A 19775-nucleotide genomic window follows, 5' to 3' on the forward strand; every position below is an offset into this window, starting at 1 on the left:
ATCGTGAACCTTTTCAGGGAAAGGGAATCTCTTTTTCTTTTACCAGAAACTACCCTACAAGAAGGGTCAGTAGCCTCTACAAAACCCTGACCAAACCCAGGGAAACTGGCAAAGGAGAAGTTAAATGTTTAGTTTTCTGTCTCTTTTTCAGAGGACAGCTGAGGCAAACAGACCTAGTACTGCCTGCAACACCTTCCCTACAGACACAAACAAAATTCTGGATAAGCAAGGGCACACACTGCTTGCGTCATGTTGCGACATGTCATGTCTCTCATGTCTGAAAAAAGTGACTCTTGCCCATTGAGAGGACACAAACAGTAACGGAGGACATGGCTTACCCCCAGTCCAAGGTGGCTGTATGGACAACACCAGTGGGATCCAAGGAAAAAGATGAGTGGTCACATCTCTTGCTACAGCAAATTACTAGCCTGCTGTGACAGCAAAAGCTGCTTAATTAACATTTTATTTTTGTGGCTGGAAGAAGGTCTGAAGTATTGGTAGTTTGCTCCATGGTCTGTCTAGTCAAAAAAATGTTAATTTTCCAAGGAAGCCTACCAGCAATTGTCAGCAAAACAAGAAAGTCATGAAAAAGTCACTTTTTCCCCAAACAAAACATATTAAAAAACACTTTAAACACTCCCCCCACCTCAAAAAAGTAAAATAAAGTTTTTCCAAAGAAAAACAATTTTCAACAACTTTTAATTTAATTAGTTTAAACAAAAAAGTATGTGTAAGCTTTTTCCCCCCAAATTTAACTTATCTGCCTGGAAATGAAACCACTTTAGCTGATAGTTGATCCTGGTAAGCCTGCAAAGGAGAGCTCTACTTGATTACTTCATCACCAAATCCCCAACCAGTCTTTTTAGTCAGCTCAGCTCAAGCTGACTAATGGTTTGGATAAATGGAAGGTGGTCTGAAGCTTTAGAAGCCAGCCAGCTGTTCTATCCTATATGCAAGATATAACCCATACAGCTTAGGCTACTGCAACAGTGATCCATATGAAGAACATACCGCATTACTCCTTTTGATTCAATGCCATATAGTACAAAAGGGTGATAACCAGTACTTAACATTCTCCCTATCACGGAAGAGCCTCAATTAGCATGCAGTCAATGGTTCTAAAATTTGTTTACCTCACCAATCCATCCCCCTCAAACTATTGCCTGGAAAAAGGAGCTACAACAAAAGTGGGTGGCAATGTCCTGTCTGAGATTAGAAGTAACAGCGGACTCTGCCCTTTTTTTTCCCCAAACACCATTATTGAATTATCACTTGCAACATAGGCAAATTTACATTCATATAAAAGTAATCGTACTATAATTAACAAACATTTTACTTCACATATATTGCTATACATCATAAAACCTAAGCAACATTACATAAATTATTCAATTCCTGCCTTTCTGTTTAAAAAAGAAACATCTTTATTAAACCATCACTCACTACATACGCAATCATATATTTATATAAATGAAAACAAACCACACTAACACAATCCTAGTTGCAAGCATTTTATATCACAAACCATACTGACACACTCCCAGTCATAAACATTATACATCACTTACAATCTAACCAATCATTTTCGGTCACACATTACATAGCTAATTTAAGTCCTGCTGCCTTTTAAACCTCATTCCTCCCTTCTAAGTACTGTTCCCACAATTCCCAATTTTCCTATGTAGTTTTCTGCTACCCTTTTCTAAAGATCTCAATTCCAGTTATTTTATCTCTGTTACTATATTCACTACATCCAGTATAGTTGGTTTAGATTTTGATTTCCATTTTCTAGTAATTGCTTTTTTGGCAGCCACCATTATTAGCCACAGCAAGGCCTTACCATGCCTAGGCAATTCTGATTCTGTATCGTAGCTCAGAAAAATCATCTCCCTTGTCAGATCAATCTGCCCAACCAGCAGTGGACTCTGTGCCCCTTGGAGTTTTTCATTAAGTACAAAAGAAGATACAGATTTGTTTGTTGCATGAAAAGAAGGCTGGCAAAACATGCTGAACTTTGAGCAGTGGCAAGACAAAAGATGTTTGGCTAAAGAAAGAAAATCAGGTGGCAAGAGCAACAAATGAGAAGCTACAGCTCTTTTATGCTGGTCCAAGTACATGTAACTGACAATAGAAAGAACAAACCACTAGAAGAGATTTGTTAACAAAAGTATATATGAGCTGAGAAAGCTGTAAACTTGACCCTACTATAGCAGTTCTCCTTGGAACAGAACTGCCATGAATGGTATTAAACATGTTGATGTAAAGCAAAAATGTTAACTAAAGGAAAAAAAAAATCTTACCAAATTAATGCCTCAATTTTAAACAAGCCTAAGAAATACATCTGTCTTTTGTGCTAGTTATGTTGTGGCTATGACTCATTATATAAGCAAATCATAGCACCCTTGCACAGCACTTGGGTGAGCATACCATACCCTCTAACCTCCATCCCCCACCCTTTTGCAACTACTTGTTTCTCTCTTACACTAAACCTCTTTTTTTCTCCTTATCCCCCCTCTACCTTATACCTAATAATGGTGCATATTTGTATATACCTATTATTTTTGTGTATAATGAACAGTTGCTTACTCTAGTATTATGTGATGTGTGTAAAAATCGTTTATTCAAAATTTTTCTTTTCTTTTTATTTCTGCCTGGGCCTCCATTCTACCAGCCCATACATATTCTAATGGATTGAAGACTTTTGCTCTGTTTTAACTAGATTAATGTTTTGTTGTTTCTCTGTTATTAATGTTACATTGTAAATTAATGTCACTTGTTTAATAGTACTTGGAGCTTTTCTCCCCGGGCCTCTGCTGAAAATGGAACGCTAGTCCAGTCGGGCCTCCCCGGTAGAGAAATGTCAAATAAAATAAATAAATAAAAGCATTATATACCCTCTACCATATTCATGAACACGCGTATTTCATATTGCATGCTGAGTGACAGATTTGAAAAGACAAACTCAAAAGACTGAAAACAAAATAAAAAAACAATTTCTGTGTTGGAGGGGCAAGACCCTTCTTCCCATGCTACTTATATATACCAACTCCAAGACTGCACAACAGTGGGAAAAAGGCAAATTTGCAATCCCAACTGTACCGCAACCTCCCACTAAGTAATGCCAGTATTCTGCAATGATATAATTATTTGAGCACTTGTGCTGGCATTACATATGTTTATTTCAATTTATGAAGAAAAGGCTGGTTCCCTACATGCCATACTGTTATTTTAATGACTGAAAGTGCCTGTGTAGATACAATTATGTCATTGCTAAAAAGCAGTGCTAACATAAACTTGCAACTTGTGCACGGTTCACAGCAGCACGTATGCCTACTGGTTCTCTTAAGCTAAAAACATTGTTTCCAGAGTCAGTAAGAGTATAATTACCATTATAATGGATGTATACCCAGGTGGCATATTAGCAATGGAACTAAACCCCAATGGACATCAAATCTATGAACTCCACTAATGATTCAGAAAAGCGCTTAAGAATCTCACAACAGAATCCTTCCTGCATCACTGTTTTGATAATCATAGATAAAGCTATCAGACACTATCCATTTTCTTTTACAAGAGCACAACTACTAATGTTACTCTTGCTCATACTCACTATCACATAAACTTCTCTTTCCTCCCAGAGCTCATCACCCTACTCCTGATATTTCTTAGTGATAACCAAACTCTTTCTCCTTATTTTCTCTTTCCTGCTTCTCTACTCTTTTCTCCATTTTTCATAATCCTCACTACCATTCAGCTTTCTTTCTAAGAGCACATATCGTTGAATTCAATTTAAATAATCCACCAGTAGTACACTACTGCATCTCAATGACAAGAACTTACCTCCTCGGATATTTGTTATTGTTATCACGATGTATTCAGACAATCTCTGGAATTTGGAAAGAATTCTAACACGGGTGTAAGAGCCATGGCTAAAACAAGCTGTTTCCACAATCATGGAAAATGTGATTCAGAGACATGTTAATAGTAATGAGGAAAGAGCTCATTATCAGCTAATCTGCATGTCTCCAAATGGCCAGAAATACTGCAACTGCTAACCAACACTTCCCTATGGTAAGCACCTCTGGCAGCCCATCCATCCCATTGGCACAGGGACCTATTCTTCTCAACACACAAAACACACCCAAACATGCCACATACCTGTCCCTGAACTGACAGAACATCTGTGATGCATCCTTTTTTTTTCCTACCCCTCTTAAATCACAGATGATTACAGACATTGTCAGATAGCAGAGTGTCATTCTTATAGTTCAGAAAGTGGACTGTGATACTTCACCTGTTGCTTTTTTAACTTTTTAGGTGCCTCAGAGTAATAATGAAAAACCTCCCTGATGTCATCTAGTATTCCTCCTGTCTTTGTCTTGGAGTCTTCAGCATGGCCATTTCAATTGTACACTCCTCCATCCTTCTCAACTGTCCCCGAGTTTGCCCCTGCTCTGTACCTTTTATCTCATGGACAAATACAATCAGGAAAAATGCCAGAATTTAGGAGTTTCATATTTTAAATAGTTCACAAAACAACCCAAAGCAAGCCCGTTCAGTTAGCACAATGGACTAAAGCTCTGGGTTGCCAAGGATGTGCTTTCTGTGGGAAAGGTACAGAGTTTAAAGCCCCCCCCCCCCCACACACACAATGCTTTTTATAAGGTTCTTCAGTGACTTGAGGTACAGTTTAAAGACTAATCTCGGTGTCTACTACTGCTGCAGACAACTAAAGGTCTACAATGTTAACAAATTGCACTGTCTGCCAAAAGTGTAGTGTTCAAAGCTTCTTCCCTACTGCCTAGGGTCTTACCCCATATAAGCCTTTTGTGCTGCAAAATTGTTGCTCTGTTAACCTTTTAATTGCATTGCTGCGGTGGTGGTGCTGCGGTAGTGTTGTCGCCTCACAGTAAGACGTCCTGTTCGATTCTCAGCTAAAGCATCTTCTGTGTGGAGATATGCGTGAATGGGCGTACCTTCGTTGAAGGTTGTGCGTCAGGGTTGGCAACTCGGTACGTAAAAATCTACTGCCAATTATTAGCGGACCAGAGTTCTGCTGTGGCGACCCCTAACTGGGAAAAGCCAAAAGATACAACAACATTAACCTTTTAATTGCATTATAGTATCCCTAGTGTCTAGTGCCCCCCTTCCCAATACTGCAGGATTTGTCAATTTAGGGGTGTGACAGACCTCTTCACGCACATGCATTTAGGGTTGCCACCTTTTCAAATGGCCAAAGTGGGACATTTTTGGGACACACAACAGATTTTACAGGCTGACACATACCCACGGTCAGTACAAAGGATAAAACTTAACTTTTTTGCCTAAATAAAAGCTTATTCTTGTAGCAGTTTAGTTGCTTATTCTGTTTCTTGTAACATTTAGGTATTTTAGATAAATAAATAACTATTTTATGCAACTATTACATAAACTATGGGACATAATTATAGCCTACAATCTCAGGACATTTGTCATTTTTAATATTTTTTGTCAGTACATAACTGCCCAAAGAGGGACTGTCTCTCGCAAAGTGGGACAGGTGGTAACCCTACATGCATTCACCCAGCCCTCCCTTACCGACCAGATCCCATTCATGGATACAGTCACCCATTTACACGCAAGCCTACCTTACCTACCCTACCCCCCCACACACACACACACACACTGGGAACACCCAGGAAGACTTACTTACAAAACACATCTCTGAAACTACTCTTCCCTCTGCATACATTCACACATGCAGACACCCACACAACACACACACCTACTTGTCCACTAAACTCCCTGGCACTTGACTCTTACATATTCTCATCCACTAAAATTAACAGGTGAATGTAACCTTTTGTTTATGTTTTTTAACACAGCCAGCAGAGCCATCTTACCGCAGGCACTTCGGAGTGGAGAGAACATGGTTAACTAGCATAGGCTGCTTCTCCTGAATTCATCATTAGCATTTGCAAGAATATGAATTCTTTCAAATGTTAATGAGGCATTCTCTGGGAGTGGCCCATGGTAGTTAGCCTTATGCTATCCCCTCAGAAATACCTGTGGTAATTTTTACTTTCTCACAAGAAAAATATCCCCTTCTTTTTGCAGTCCTGATCAAAAATTGCTGTTCTTATACTGTAAAATTCCTTCACATTACTACTAAACTTTATTATAGCTACAGAATCCCAATATGTATTACCTTCTATAATTCATAAAATATACTTATTTTTAATTACTCTTCCTCTTTTTTTCATGTCATGTACATATCCTCACTGCCTGTTTTTACAAATTAGAAAACCTAGATATATATTATTCCTTTAGCATGATGCACTGTTATAAATAGTTGTTAGTAGTTTAAAATTTATATTTAGTTCTCTACTTTTATTGTATATCGTTGTCTGTTGTTAATCGTCTTTATTGTTTCTCTTGACTTTCTTTTTTGACATTTTTTCTCACTATTGGGAATGCTACCCAATAAAAGAAACTTTGAAAAAAAGTATTTGCATCAGGCCCCAGAGGCAGCCCACAGCGATGATACACATTTTCATGGTACAGCAGTGCTGTAGGGTTGTCTCTGAATCAGAAATGGGTGGTAAATTGGGTTTACCATTCCTTGCAACCTTTCTGAATCTCTTCCTATGTATCTTATGTAACCTATTAAAACTGTAATCAGCAAAGTATTTATTTATTCTACAGCTATTATTAATTATTTGCTAATTTTGCTGTAAATTACTGTTTCCTACTGCCTACTGGTCTAAGTAGTGCCTGAAAAGGGACCCTGGACTAGTGTGCTTACACAGTTAACAAGTGTTCAAATAAATATATAAATATCTCCACTGACAATGGGACTGAAAAAAATATTTGAGCTAGAAAGAGGCCATCAGTGTTATTTAAACGAGCAGCAGTTAAATCAGGTGGACTGTGATGTACATATTTTTGGGTCCTATGAAATTAAACCATAGTACTCACCCCTGTACAGTAAAACAAGATTTTTCAATTCCTCTGATACTAATCTACCTTTCTTTATAAAGCTCATCACTATTTTAACTATATCCTACACCCTTCTTCTGAAACCCAGACTTAATCCTGTAGAAAAATGAGATGCTGCAAGACCTACCTTTATTTCTTTTACATATGGAATGTGGTTATCAGGAATCAAAAATTATTTTATTCCAACCATTAACGCCTTTTAACTGTTGTTTGACTTTCCAGAATTTCACTGTTGGGGTGGGCACATTATGCTATTGTCAGAAGGGATCACGGTACAGTTAGCCTGTTTTAGTTTTATACCCAGATTAAAGTGCTAACCTGCAGTAATCCTTGCTCGGAGAATACCTTCATCTAACCCCTCTATTCAGAGCAGTACATGCTGCCACTAATCTTCTTCCTCCTGATGTAAGAACTGCATCTGAAGTTTGCTACAAGGACAAAAGCACTTATCCCAATCAAACCTGTAAAGGAATGATCTAGAGTCAGTCTCTTTTTCTGAAGTAGGACGATTTACAATTGGACTTATTTTGGTTTTAAAAATAAAATCATTTAGTTGAAGGGATTGCTATAAATACTTGGACTCTTAGTATTCCTGTTCTGAAATTTCAGTTTATCATGATGATTACTCCGTTTAGAGCCAGGTTGGCTTGGAGATACCAGGACTCCCCACTTGAGGATGAACTCTTATTGCCTGCTAAGGATATCTGATAATCTAACTTGTGAAAACTTTGGGTTTTCTGTACTACTCTCACTTCAGACAAAAAAAAAAAAAAACAATATACAAAAGGAATATTTTATTAGTTAAAATGCATATTCTTCATGTACTCACCTCTGTTGTATTACTGCTGTCAATAAGATGAACCTCTTGCGTTACTGCAAAGTCTTTCCTCTTACTTTGTGCCCACACAAATACAAACCCAGACATTCTACTTTTGTTTGCATAGCTGTATTTTTTTTTTCTTTTGTATTTTAAAAGAGAAATATATTACCCTAATGCCACTTTTGATCCTGCTAATAAAAAATGGCATTTCATTGACATAAAAGGACAGCACACAGGTGCAATGGTCAGCATTGCTGCTTCACAACTACTGATTCTCCAGTTCAATTCCCAGCTAGAGAACATTCTCTGCAGAGACTGCATGTCTTCCCTGCGTCTGTGTGTGTTTTAGCCAGATACTCCAGTTTCCTCCCATATTCCAAAGACATGCCATTATGTGAACAGTCTTTTCTCCAAATCTGCCAGAAGGTGTGCATGCCATGTGTGAGTGTATGCATGCACCCTGGTGAAAGACTGAAATTATGTGAAGGACAGCATCTGTCAGGGCTATGCTTGATGAAATAGACCCTTATTCTCTCAGTGACACTAAACAAGTATAAAGCAAGTCTTGTAGAATAAATGAATGTTGTGTAACAAATGCTTGCTGGTCTTTTAGAATAAATGGAAGTTGCAAAATAAATGTTCTGCATGATGCAGCTGGACTTTTCACCTTATTCTACCACACCATGAGATCATATTAGACAAACAGATATGTCTTCATGAATCTGTCCAAATACAAATAAATTATCTGTTATATTAATCATGTTTTTTACTAACCTTATTATTAAAATTACTTTTCTGTGCATATTTATTTATTTCACAGCTGCAGATATTTATCTTCACTGCAAGTATAATTTTTATGCCAGACAAAATATTGCTGCTTGTTCTGCACTATAATGAATCAGCCTGATAAAGAAGAGCAGCTTAAGCAAAATGTTGGAACAAAATTTTACTATTCAGTTTCCTATCTGGATGCACATGTTTGTTAAGCACATGCACATATCTTCATTTCTGTGTTTCTGTTTACGGTTTATGATAGTATGCCCAATAGTTGGTAGCAGGCAAAAGAAACAAGAGACCTTTATGTCATTACACAGTTTTTCCTAGACTAAAAAACATACAAACAGATATCAATGTATTGGAGATAAGATTTTAGACATCAGAGTTCTAATGCTTGAGGAAATTTCCAAAATATTCAACCAGAACACAACATATAATTAACATTATATGACAAATGTTTTATTATCCCACAAATTTCAATACATAAATTTTACTTGGTAAGTCACCTACTCAAAATATGTATTACTAACCTTGCTGACATGCTGACAGAAGGCAGGAATTGAAATCATCTGACTCAGAAAGTTCAGATATGCAGCCACTAATGCCATAACTCCACATCGGTTAAAAGTAGACAAGCTGTCTTCATTTAGGATGGCCATATCCTTAAATCAAAGGATATAAAAATGAAAGTCACGTTTGCCCGTCAAGTAGATGAATTAAAAATGCTATATTTTATTACACTTCACACAAGATATACATTACAAGTAAGATCACATATTTCAAGTGTACAAAAACTTTTGACATGCTCATTTTCGGTAACAAATACAAGTTACAGCCACAAATGACTCAGTTTTCTAATACAACTGAATGACTATAACATTTTATCATAGCTGGTATCTTAGCAACATACTTAACTCCGTAATATACATTTGTTAGTTCTTTAAGTAGTTGTTTATATGACAGGTTATGCTAGCAATACTCTCAATTTCACATACCATTTTTAAATATGTCTGAGCAGCTAACACAACATTATACCTAAAAGTCACAAGAGGGCAATTTGCCCACAGAATGGTTAGACTACAGATTTTGGAACATCTGTAGGACATTAAAAATGCCGCAAGAACTATTTCTGCAGTTGATCATTTTTTTCTATGAAGATTATACAGATTTTTAACAGCTGTGATTTTTTACTATGTAAACTTGTTCTTGAATATTTATAATAGTTTAATACAGAAAGAAGCAATATTGTATCCTAATAGCTTGATTAATGGACTGAATCACAGATATTTATTATGGAATCAAATGTATCTACTTACTAGAATTTTCTAACCCCCCCCCCCCTTTTCCCTACTAGTGGATAGCAGGTTTAGTACTGTTACAAAATGAATATCTGTAGATACTGTGACTTAACCAAGGCATTATGCCACATTAGCTTTTTAAGATTATGAAATAAAGCTGAGTTTTACTTCTTATTCACCTCTAAAACATGTTTGTTCTAACCTTGGTTGGTTGATGCAGTATGTTACATGCTATTTTAGTTGACTGTAGGTAACAAAAACTTTGACATTCAAGCCAATGAAGTTTCCTAAAAGCTGTGGACTGATGAAATGTATAAGGTGCATTTTTACTGAATTTGGCAATTTTAATGTAGCACTGTTCAGACTTGGAAAGTTATGTCAATTATTAAGTTTGTGAGAAAGTACAGTTGTGTACACTTACCATAAATGTAGATGTTCGAGTGTATTCACTGTTGCAGTCATCACATTTGGGTTATCCCTGCCAGGGTAGCCCTCAGCTAGCCCGAACACCAGAGGCTTAGTATTTCTGCGTCAGTTGCTGTCGCTTCAGGACTGGCGTCAGGTCGTCAGTAATATAAAGTAAGGCAGCCAACAGCATTACATCAGTTTTTCTTACCCTAACCTGTCAGCAGCCAACAAGTGGGAGCCAGGTTCTGGTGGAAGAACCCCACCAGTAGAAAGTAAATACCAATATATCCCTTGGAAGGAAAGAGAAGAAAGAAGAGGGAGGGAAACCAGGACTGCAACAGTGAATCCACTCGAACATCTACATTTATGTTAAGTGTGCAGAACTTCACTATGTTCTTCCTGTTTCACTGTTGCAGTCATCACATTTGGGTTGATTCCCAAAGCTGAGGAAATGGGTGGAGGCAGTCAAGGAAACTAGGGGCTGGCTAGGATGCCCTGCAAGGCTGCAGAGGCAAACCCTGCCCTGGATTTGGAGAAGAGTGTCAGGTGGTAATGTTTGATAAAGGTGTGAACAGATGTCCAGGTGGCAGCCTCGAGGATGTCCCTGGTGGGGACTCCTCTGAGGAAAGCTGCAGAGGTGGAGGCTGCACTGGTGGAGTGAGTCCTGACCCCCTTGGGGGAGGCTTTCCATGTTATTTGTAGCAGAAATGAATGCAGTGTACTATCCATTTGGAAATGGTTTGTTTGGAGATGGCTTTGCCCTCTGCCCCTGCAGCAAAGCTAACCAGCAACTGATCAGACTTTCTGAAGGATTTAGTCCTGTCTAGATAGAATCGGAGCTGTCTGTGCATATCTAGAGAGTGCAGGATCCTTTCCCCTTTTTCTGTGGATTAGGAAAAAAGGTGGGCAAATGAATGGATTAGTTGAGAGCCACACTGGACACCACCTTGGGCATGAAGGATGGGTTAGTCCTAAGGGATACCCTGTCAGTATGGAAGATGATGAAGTGTTCCACAACCATGACTGCTTGCAGCTCAGAGACCCTTCTGGCTGAAGTGATGGTCAGAAGGAAATCTGTCTTCCAAGAAAGAAATTTTAGCTCTGCCAAAGAGGCTGGTTCGAAGCAGGGCACAGTGAGCTTTTCCAACACAAAGTTAAGGTCCCAAGCTGGGGTTGGTGCTCTTCTGAGTGGCCTCAAGTTGCTAGCCCCTCTTAGGAACTGTTTGATCAAAGGGTGTGAGAAAAGGGGCTGCTCAGGGGGAAAATGATCAGAGATAGCAGAGGCATGAATTTTAATAGAGGAAAAAGAGAGGCCACTGTGCAGCAGGTCAGCTAAATAATCCAGGATAAGAGGAAGGGAGGGCTGAGCCATATTGGCTCCCTTAGCCTGAATCCAGGTGCAGAACCTTTTCCATCTGTCAGCATAAGACTTTCTAGTGCTAGGGCATCTGGCCTCAAGAATAACATCTAGAACCTGTTTACTGAGGTTGGCAGATTGATTGGGGGTTAGGGAAAAAGGTCAGCTGCTAAACTGAGTACCTGAAACTGGGGATGCATGAATTCCCCTTCTCTCTGGGTCAGGAGGTTTGGAATCTGAGGAAGATGGCATGGTGGCAGTGGGGACAGGCTGCGCAGCAAGGGGTACCAGTGCTGGCGAGGCCAGTCTGGAGCTATAAGAATTGTCCTTGGTTTTTCCTCCTTTATTTTGAGCAGTACCCTGCGGATGAGAGGTAGTGGAGGAAAGGTATAGACCGATAGATTGACCCAGGGGAAGGACAGGGCATCCACTTTCCAAGCCATGCAGTGATGCTCACTGGTGCAGAACTTGTTGAGCTGATGGTTGATGTGGGGGGCAAAGAGGTCGACCTTCGGGGTGCCCCACTTCTGAGTTATTAGGGTGAAGGTTCTTCTATTGAGCTGCCAGTCATGTGGGTCCAGAAGATTTCTGCTCAAGTGGTCTGCCATAGAGTTGAGAGAACCTGGTAGGAACTGTGCTAACAGGTGGAGTTACATGGCACAGGCTGTGTGCCAAAGGGTTATGGCCAGCCTGCATAGAGAGTAGGAGTGAGTCCCTCCCTGCCTGTTGATATACCACATCACAGTGGTGTTGTCTGTTTTGATCAGGAGAGCCCCTGGGGAGAGAAGGGGCTTGAAAGCTATCAAGGCGTGCTGGACAGCCATCATCTCTTTTTGGCTGATGTGCAGATGGATTTGCTGTGGACTCCATTGGCCCTGTATGCACCTGCCATCCAGGTGTGCACCCCAGGCACAGTCTGATGCATCTGTGGTGAGAGTCTGGGTGGCGGGGGGTGGTGAGAAAGGTAGTCCATTGTTGTGGGAGCATGCTATTGCCCACCAAAGAAAATCTTTTCTGAGGCAAGGTATTATAGGTATAATAGTTTCCAGGTCTTGAATGTGTTGAAACCAAAGGCTTTTTGGGTACCACTGAAGTTTCCTCATATGGAGTCTGGCATATGGAATGAGTAGTATGCAAGACACCATGAACACCAAAGCTTGCAGAATTTTTCTTGCAGACAGTTGGGGTCTGGTGGCTAGTTGAGAGAAGTAGGCTGCCAGGAAAGTTTGCTTTTCTGGTGTAAGAAATGCCATCTGGGAAGCTGTGTCCAGGCTTGCTCTCAGGAATATAATCCTTTGGGTGGGCACCTGTTTGGATTTCTTTTCGTTGATTGTGTACCCTAGGGAGGTTAGTAAAGACTTCACAAAGGCCAGGTGGTTGAACAGCTTTTCCTGGCTGTCTTCCTGAATTAGGCAGTCATCTAAGTATGGGTAAATCTGGATATTCCTTTGTCTGCAAAAGGCAATGGCCGGAGCCAGGCATTTTGTGAAAACTCTGGGAGCAGTAGATAAGCCAAAGGGAAGCACAGAGAACTGAAAGTGCTGAGATCCTACCCTGAAATGGAGATATTTCTGGCATGATTCCCTGATAGGAATGTGGAGGTAGGCCTCTTTTAGGTCTAGAGTGGCTAGCCAAGCATCCTTGGAGAGCATGGGTAGCAGCTACTGGTGGGTGAGCATTTTGAATTTTTGAATCACCATGAAGGTGTTTAGAATGGATAGATTGAGGATGGGGCACCAGGTGCCCTCTTTTCTGTGTAACAGAAAAAGTCTGGATTAGAAACCTTGGCTTTTCTGTTCTGTAGGAACGTGCTCTACCGCCCTCATAGAGAGCAGGGAAAGGACTTGCTTTTGCACCTCTGCCCACTGGTTTGGAGGTAGATCTGGGAACCCTTTTGGAGTAGGAAGGGTGTGGAAAGAAAATGTGTACCCCTAGGACACTATGTTGAGAACCCAGCGGTCGTTGGTAATGGTGGCCCAGGTGCTTGCGTGAAAGGAGAGTTTTCCTCCTAGGGGTAAGTGAAAGTGGGCAGAGGGAGGGGGTGGGGGTGGAGAGTCATTGTGAGTTCTTACCATAAGGGGGTGGCTTAGAACTCCCTGGTTTTGAAGTGGAGGTAGTCCACTGCTTAGATCTCTGCATTCCCTGTGTCTGCTGTCTGGGGGGTCTGGTTCCCCGGGGTCTGGGCTGAACTGGCCTGGTGGGAGCAGAAAAGGGACCAGTGCTTGGTGGAACAATGCCTGCTGAACCTGGGTGGCTGGACTTGTAAGAAATCCTTAACTGTCTGCACAGATTTTTCTTTTTCTTCCATCTTTTTTAAGACCTTTTCTGCCTTAGTGCCAAATAAGTTGTCTTTGTGTAAGGGGGCATCCAACAACTTAGATTTGACATGGTCTGGCAAGGGCTGTTCCTTAAGCCATGCATGCCTTCTAAGGACAGATTCGGTGACTGTTGCCCTGCAAAAAGCTTCTAGGGCATCAAAACCCCAGTGTAAGGTGTGTTTAGTTACTTGTCTTGCAGAATGCATTAACTCTTGTAACTCTCTAGATTCTGCAAAAGCAGGAAAGGAAGACATTGTTTGTTTGAGGAGTTCCAGGGTGTGTTGCTGAAATTTTAGCATATGGAACTGACAATTTAGTGCTCTCATAGCAAGAGTAGCTGAGGTATATACTTTTTTACCCCATCTGTCTAGTGCTCGGGAATCCCTGTCTGAGGGGGTGGCATTCTTAGTAGAGGTTGCTTTAATTCCTTTAGGCCCTTGAGAAATAACCTCATGGTCAGCATTAGGATTTTTAAAAAAAAATTTGTGAGAGTCAGGGACTCTGTAGTACCTGTCTGGTTTTCTGGGCACAGGAGGGAGGGTGTCAGGAGTCAAACTGGATTCCAGGAAAACATCCTCCACAACATCCAGGACTAGGGGGATGGCCAAGGGTCTGTGCTGTGGAAAATCTAAGAATTCTCTGAGTCTCTTTTTAGACTGAGGGTAGTCCTGACCCACCCATTGGAAATGCTCCCTTAAGATATGAAGGGTTTCCCCAAAGGAAAAATCCTCTGGGGGAGAGGCTGAAGGAATGGAATCCTCTGCATCAGAAACTGCATAAGTACAGAGGTTGCAATTCTTCATATTCAGATGCATCAGAGTCATCTGACTCTGGTTCAGACAAAACTACAGGGGACAGATCTCTTTTCCTTTTGGAGGGGGTAGCTTGGCTTCCCCTGATCAGTATGATAAGGTCTTCTGCCATTTTAAGCATTTGAGACTGAGGCAAGGAAGCAGGTGCCTGAGATTGGGTTGTCAGTTTCCTGGGTGTGGTTCGTACCCTGGCCTTAGAAACTCGGTAGTTTTTGAAAGAACAGTAATCATGAAAAAAGACGTTGGTTTGTGTCGAGAGTCGGTAGTGTGAAGGACTTCCTCGGAAGCCAGTGCCTGCTCAGCGGCTCCTGACCCATCCAAGGTAGAGATGACCGCAGGATCCTTAGTCAAAGAAGAGTTGTACAGTATACCAGACTCCAAAAGGGTCTTGGTAGTGGCATACAAATCCACAGAAGTGGGCATCAGGTGCTGCGAAAGTGCCACACTGATGACTGGAGAACTGACAACTAGCTTAATGGGAGCGTTGTCGATAGGTTTGGACCTGTGCGGTCTGTCTCTGTCTTCATCTTTATGTTTTTTTTGGAAGATCTGCTGTCAGATGGCTTATCAAAGCCATATCAGAGTTCGAGGACTGTAAACAAAAATATCTAGCTACAATAAGAGCCCAATGATGGATAGTTCTGGCGTTGAACAAAGCACAGAAATGACAGCGGGGGACGTTGTGGTCTGAGCATAAGCTGTGACGCAGTAAGAATGAAAGTCTCGGTGTGCTATTTGCTTTCCACAGGTGAGACAATTGTTAACTTTTTCTGACATTGGTTATTGCAAGAAAAAAAGACCCCCAATGGGGTACTTAGCTTTAGAAGACTTCAGCTTCAGTTCGGTATACGAAACTCAGGTAGCGGCTGGCTGGCACTCATGTGAACTGCTTTTGCTTCAGGCTCCATGGCAAGAAAGACTGATGTAATGGCGTTGGCTGCCTTACTTTATACTACTGACGACCTGACGTCAGTACTGAAGAGACAGCAACCGACGCAGAAATACTAAGCCTCTGGTATTTGGGCCGGCAGAGGGCTACCCTGGCAGGGATAACCCAAATGTGATGACTGCAACAGTGAAACACAAAGAACATCAGGAGATGCATACTGTAGGTCTGGCAGTAGAATAGAGTTGGCAGTAGCTAAACAGTGGACACATGATCTCAATCATATAGGCGGGCCCAGCTTATGGTGGCTTTTCTGGACTACATACACTAGTTGAAATTCATAGTATTATCAATAATTATACCAAGAAGGTTAGTGTAGGAAACTAATTACATTTTGGTCTCACTGCAGGAAGTCATATGATGTTCCCTTTTTACTAGTAGATTTTAGTAGGTGTAAAGAGAATTATTTTTGTTTTTTAGGCTTTAGAAGCAGTTGCACTGGTTTGTAAGGCTTCAATTGACTACAGCAGTGGTGCACTAGCTTTTTGTGGGGAGGGCCACTACACGATTTCTTAATGCATCTGTGGGCCACCTCAAAACATAGTAAGTCGTTACGAGTTAACAATAGGTACATGTGACTGGCATTTTTACTTAAGACAGCAGTCATGAAACTGCCTGTTTTCTACATCAACTTTCCGTTTAACTTTATTCTGGCTTGCAGCCATGACTTATTACAAACTCTTGCAAAAAGTTACTACTGTTTACAGACTACAAGTTATAAATGGCAAAGAATATTTACTTTTGCAGCTAAATTAAGAGGTGTGCACAAATGCAGTCAATTAGGTAAGTAAGGAAGTGCTGGAAAGTTTGCATGACTGGAGTAAGGCATAGCATTTTGTCACGTTTTTAAAAAAATTTTGGTTACTCTCTAGGGGTTGGATGGTGTTGCGTCAAGGGCTGGATTTGGCCCCGGGGTGGATGTTGTGCACCACTGGACTAGAGAATACAAAGAGGGTCAGGGAGCACAAGAGACAACAGGCTGATTCATAATAGTGGCTTGCTTTGCATTTTACCGATGAATAAGTTAAAGAAGAGAGAACCTAAAAATAGAGCCTTGTGGAACATCTGTATGACTGGTATATAAACAGAATAGGTATTCTGCCATTTAACACACAGGGCCCTACTGCTCAGACAACTAGTGAAACCGGCAATTGTGTTAGAGGCAAGGTCTATGGGATTACAAGTACACTCTGAACAGGAAGTTTAAAAATTATATGGGAATGGAAAGCAAAATTGAAGGCACATGAGATGAAATGGGTAAGTACAGACAAGACAAGACAGGTGTCATGACAGCAAATGGAGAAATTCAGAAGAAGCTGAAAACAGTGGATGAGGTTAACAGCTTCAGGTATTTTTGAGGGTGGCTGATGAGAAGGGAAGTCTGAATGAAGAGGTCAAAGTTAAAATCATAGGTGGTTGCATCCAAGTGGCACAGAGCATCAGGGGTTGTATATAACAGAAGAATGCCAGTGGAGTGCCCAGTACTTCTAATTGGTACAGAAACCTGGGCAGTGAAGGCAGAACAGTTGCTGAAGCTAGAGGTGATGGAGATGAAGTGCCTGAGATTGGTCATAAGATGCACAATGTGGGATAGACGAAGGAATGATAGCATCAGAAGAGACACCAAAGTAACTCCAGTTGCAGAAAAGGTCAAAGAGAATAGATTACAGTGGTTTGGCCATATGTGCAAGAAAACAATCTGGTGAAGAAGATTTGGGTGAGGCATGAAGAAGGCAAGAGGAAATGAGAGCAAGCAGTGTGGATCAGCAAAGATATGGATGGACTGTGTGACAAAGTACAGTTTTGTAAATTCTTGCCATAATGATAGATGTTCTACTCTTCACTATTGCAGTATTAATTACAATACCCCTGCCAAGAGTGGCCTGACATCTGGCCAGTATACCAAAGCCTTTAGGTTGCTTTAAGGTATGCCTTAACATTGCATGTATGCTCCTCACGTAGCACAGGGCATAAAGATAACATCCTGGCATACCATCCTCAGAACACAGACCCCCTGTAGGAACACCAGTGTAAGGAATAGAGGGCATCCAAAGGAGAAATGAACCAGGGAGCAGAGGGAAGGAGTAAATACTGCAATAGTGAACAGGAGGACACCTACCATTATGGTAAGATTTTACACAACTGTATTAAGTCCTTCCATTTCATTGTTGCAGTACTCATTACAATAAGGAGAGTGCCAAAACTCGGGAGGAGAAGGACCAGCAGAGTTCTCTAGGAAGCCATGAAGGATGGCTCTAGCTCTGGAATTTCCATCCAGCTTGTAGTGCTTGGTAAATATATGCAGAGAAATCCAGGTAGCTACCTCACAAATAGCATTAGTGCCAGTGAAAAGCACCTTTAGAAGCCACAGTTTAGCTCTAGTATAATGAGCCTTAACAGAAAAAGGAAAGCTTTTAACATGAAAGGAACAACAAAAACAAATGGCTTTAGAAATCCAAGAAGAAATAATTTGTTTGGAGACAGGAAGAAAGGAAGGACCTAGGATGAAAGGAAGCAAAGACCTGATCAGTCTTACGAAAAGTCTTAATCGTCTAAAAAGAATATCTGAGTTGCCTATACACATCCAATGTGTGCAGCACCTTCTCACTGGCAGACTGTAAAGAAGGGAAAAAATTGGGAAATAAAGAGACTAATTAAGAGACAACTCATTCACCACCTTGGATATAAAAGAAGGATTAGTATGAAGGGGTACCCTGTCCTTATGAAACATCAAAAAAGGAGGATAAGCTATAAAGCCTTAAAGCTCAGACACCTGTGTTGCAGAAGTAAGAGCTAACAAAAGTACAGTCTTCCAAGAGCAATGTTGCAAGAAAGCTGAGGCTGCATGCTGAAAAGGACCCTGGGTCAATTTTTCTAAAACAAAATTAAGATCACTGGGATGAAGAACGAGGCCTAATATGAAAGACAACTTTAAGGAATTGTTTAGCTTCAAATTTAGAAGCTAACGGTGGTAATAAAGGCAGACGAGCAGAAACAGCTGATAAGTGGGCCTTAACAGATGAATAAGTCAACCCAGCACTGAGCAATTCATAAAGGTAAGACAGAACCAAGGGAACATCCACAGAAAGTTGACCCAAGACACGAGAAAGACAACAAACAGAAAAACTCTTCCATTTTGATAAATACAACTTCCTAGTAGTGGGTTTCCTGGCCACTTAAGCATGTAAAAGGTGTCTATGTGGAATCAAAATCCTATCACCCATGATATCAATTGAAGACTGGACAGGTGGGGATGGATGAGAGATCCCATGTCTTGTCCAAGTAGGTCTACCCTGTGAGGTAACTTATGATAATTGCCCTTGGCTAAATGAAGAAGAGGGAACCAATGCTATCTCGGCCAGAACGGAGTCACCAACAACATTTTGGGAGTATCCTGTTGCATTTTGAATTGGAGTTTTGGAATAAGGGGAAGGGGGGGGAATGCATACAGAAACAATCTCTTCCAAGAAAAAGAGAGGACATCCACCTTCGAAACCAGAGGACCTGGCACTTTAGCACAAAATAGAGGAAGTTGTCTGTTCAGAGGGGAGGTAAAAAGATCCATTTGAATAGCACCCCACTGGTGGACAATGTCCAGAAGCAAATCCCTGTGAAGCATCAATTTGTGGGATTGTGCTATGGACCTACTCAGAGAGTCTGTCATAATGTTTTGACCTGAAGGAAATCATACTGCCTGAAGAGTCACTTGGAACTGGATAGCAAGTTTCCATACTAAGAATGCCAAACGGTAAAGATAAGACCTTGACATACCCCTCCCCCATTTGTTGACATTCCACATCACTATGGTATTGTCTGTAATCACCTTGAGAGATCCTGGGAAGAAAAGAGGATGAAAGGCCTGAAGAGACAGCAGAAGAGCTGTCACCTCCTTGACGTTGATGTGGTCTTTCTGCTGAAGAGGTGACCAGACTCCCTGCACCTTTAGGAAGCAGAAAGCTGCTCCCCATTCCACATCTGAGGCATCTGTGAACAACTCCTGAGAGGGAAGATATGGCTGAAAAGGGAGCCCTGGATTGAGATTCAACTGCTGAATCCACCAC

General features: G+C 41.0%; 1 protein-coding gene across 1 annotated transcript in view; it reads right to left on the minus strand.

Annotated features, from left to right (window-relative positions):
• Positions 1-19775, minus strand: part of EFR3A (EFR3 homolog A) — a 2300516-nt gene that overhangs the window by 539195 nt on the left and 1741546 nt on the right. Inside the window, exon 17 of the mRNA XM_044066245.1 lies at positions 9106-9237. Coding sequence (XP_043922180.1) covers positions 9106-9237 — 132 coding nt within the window. The remainder of the gene's footprint in view (positions 1-9105; positions 9238-19775) is intronic.

Source organism: Protopterus annectens, chromosome 3.part1 (assembly GCF_019279795.1).
Source record: "Protopterus annectens isolate FY-2018-M chromosome 3.part1, PAN1.0, whole genome shotgun sequence".
Lineage (NCBI taxonomy): Eukaryota > Metazoa > Chordata > Ceratodontiformes > Protopteridae > Protopterus > Protopterus annectens.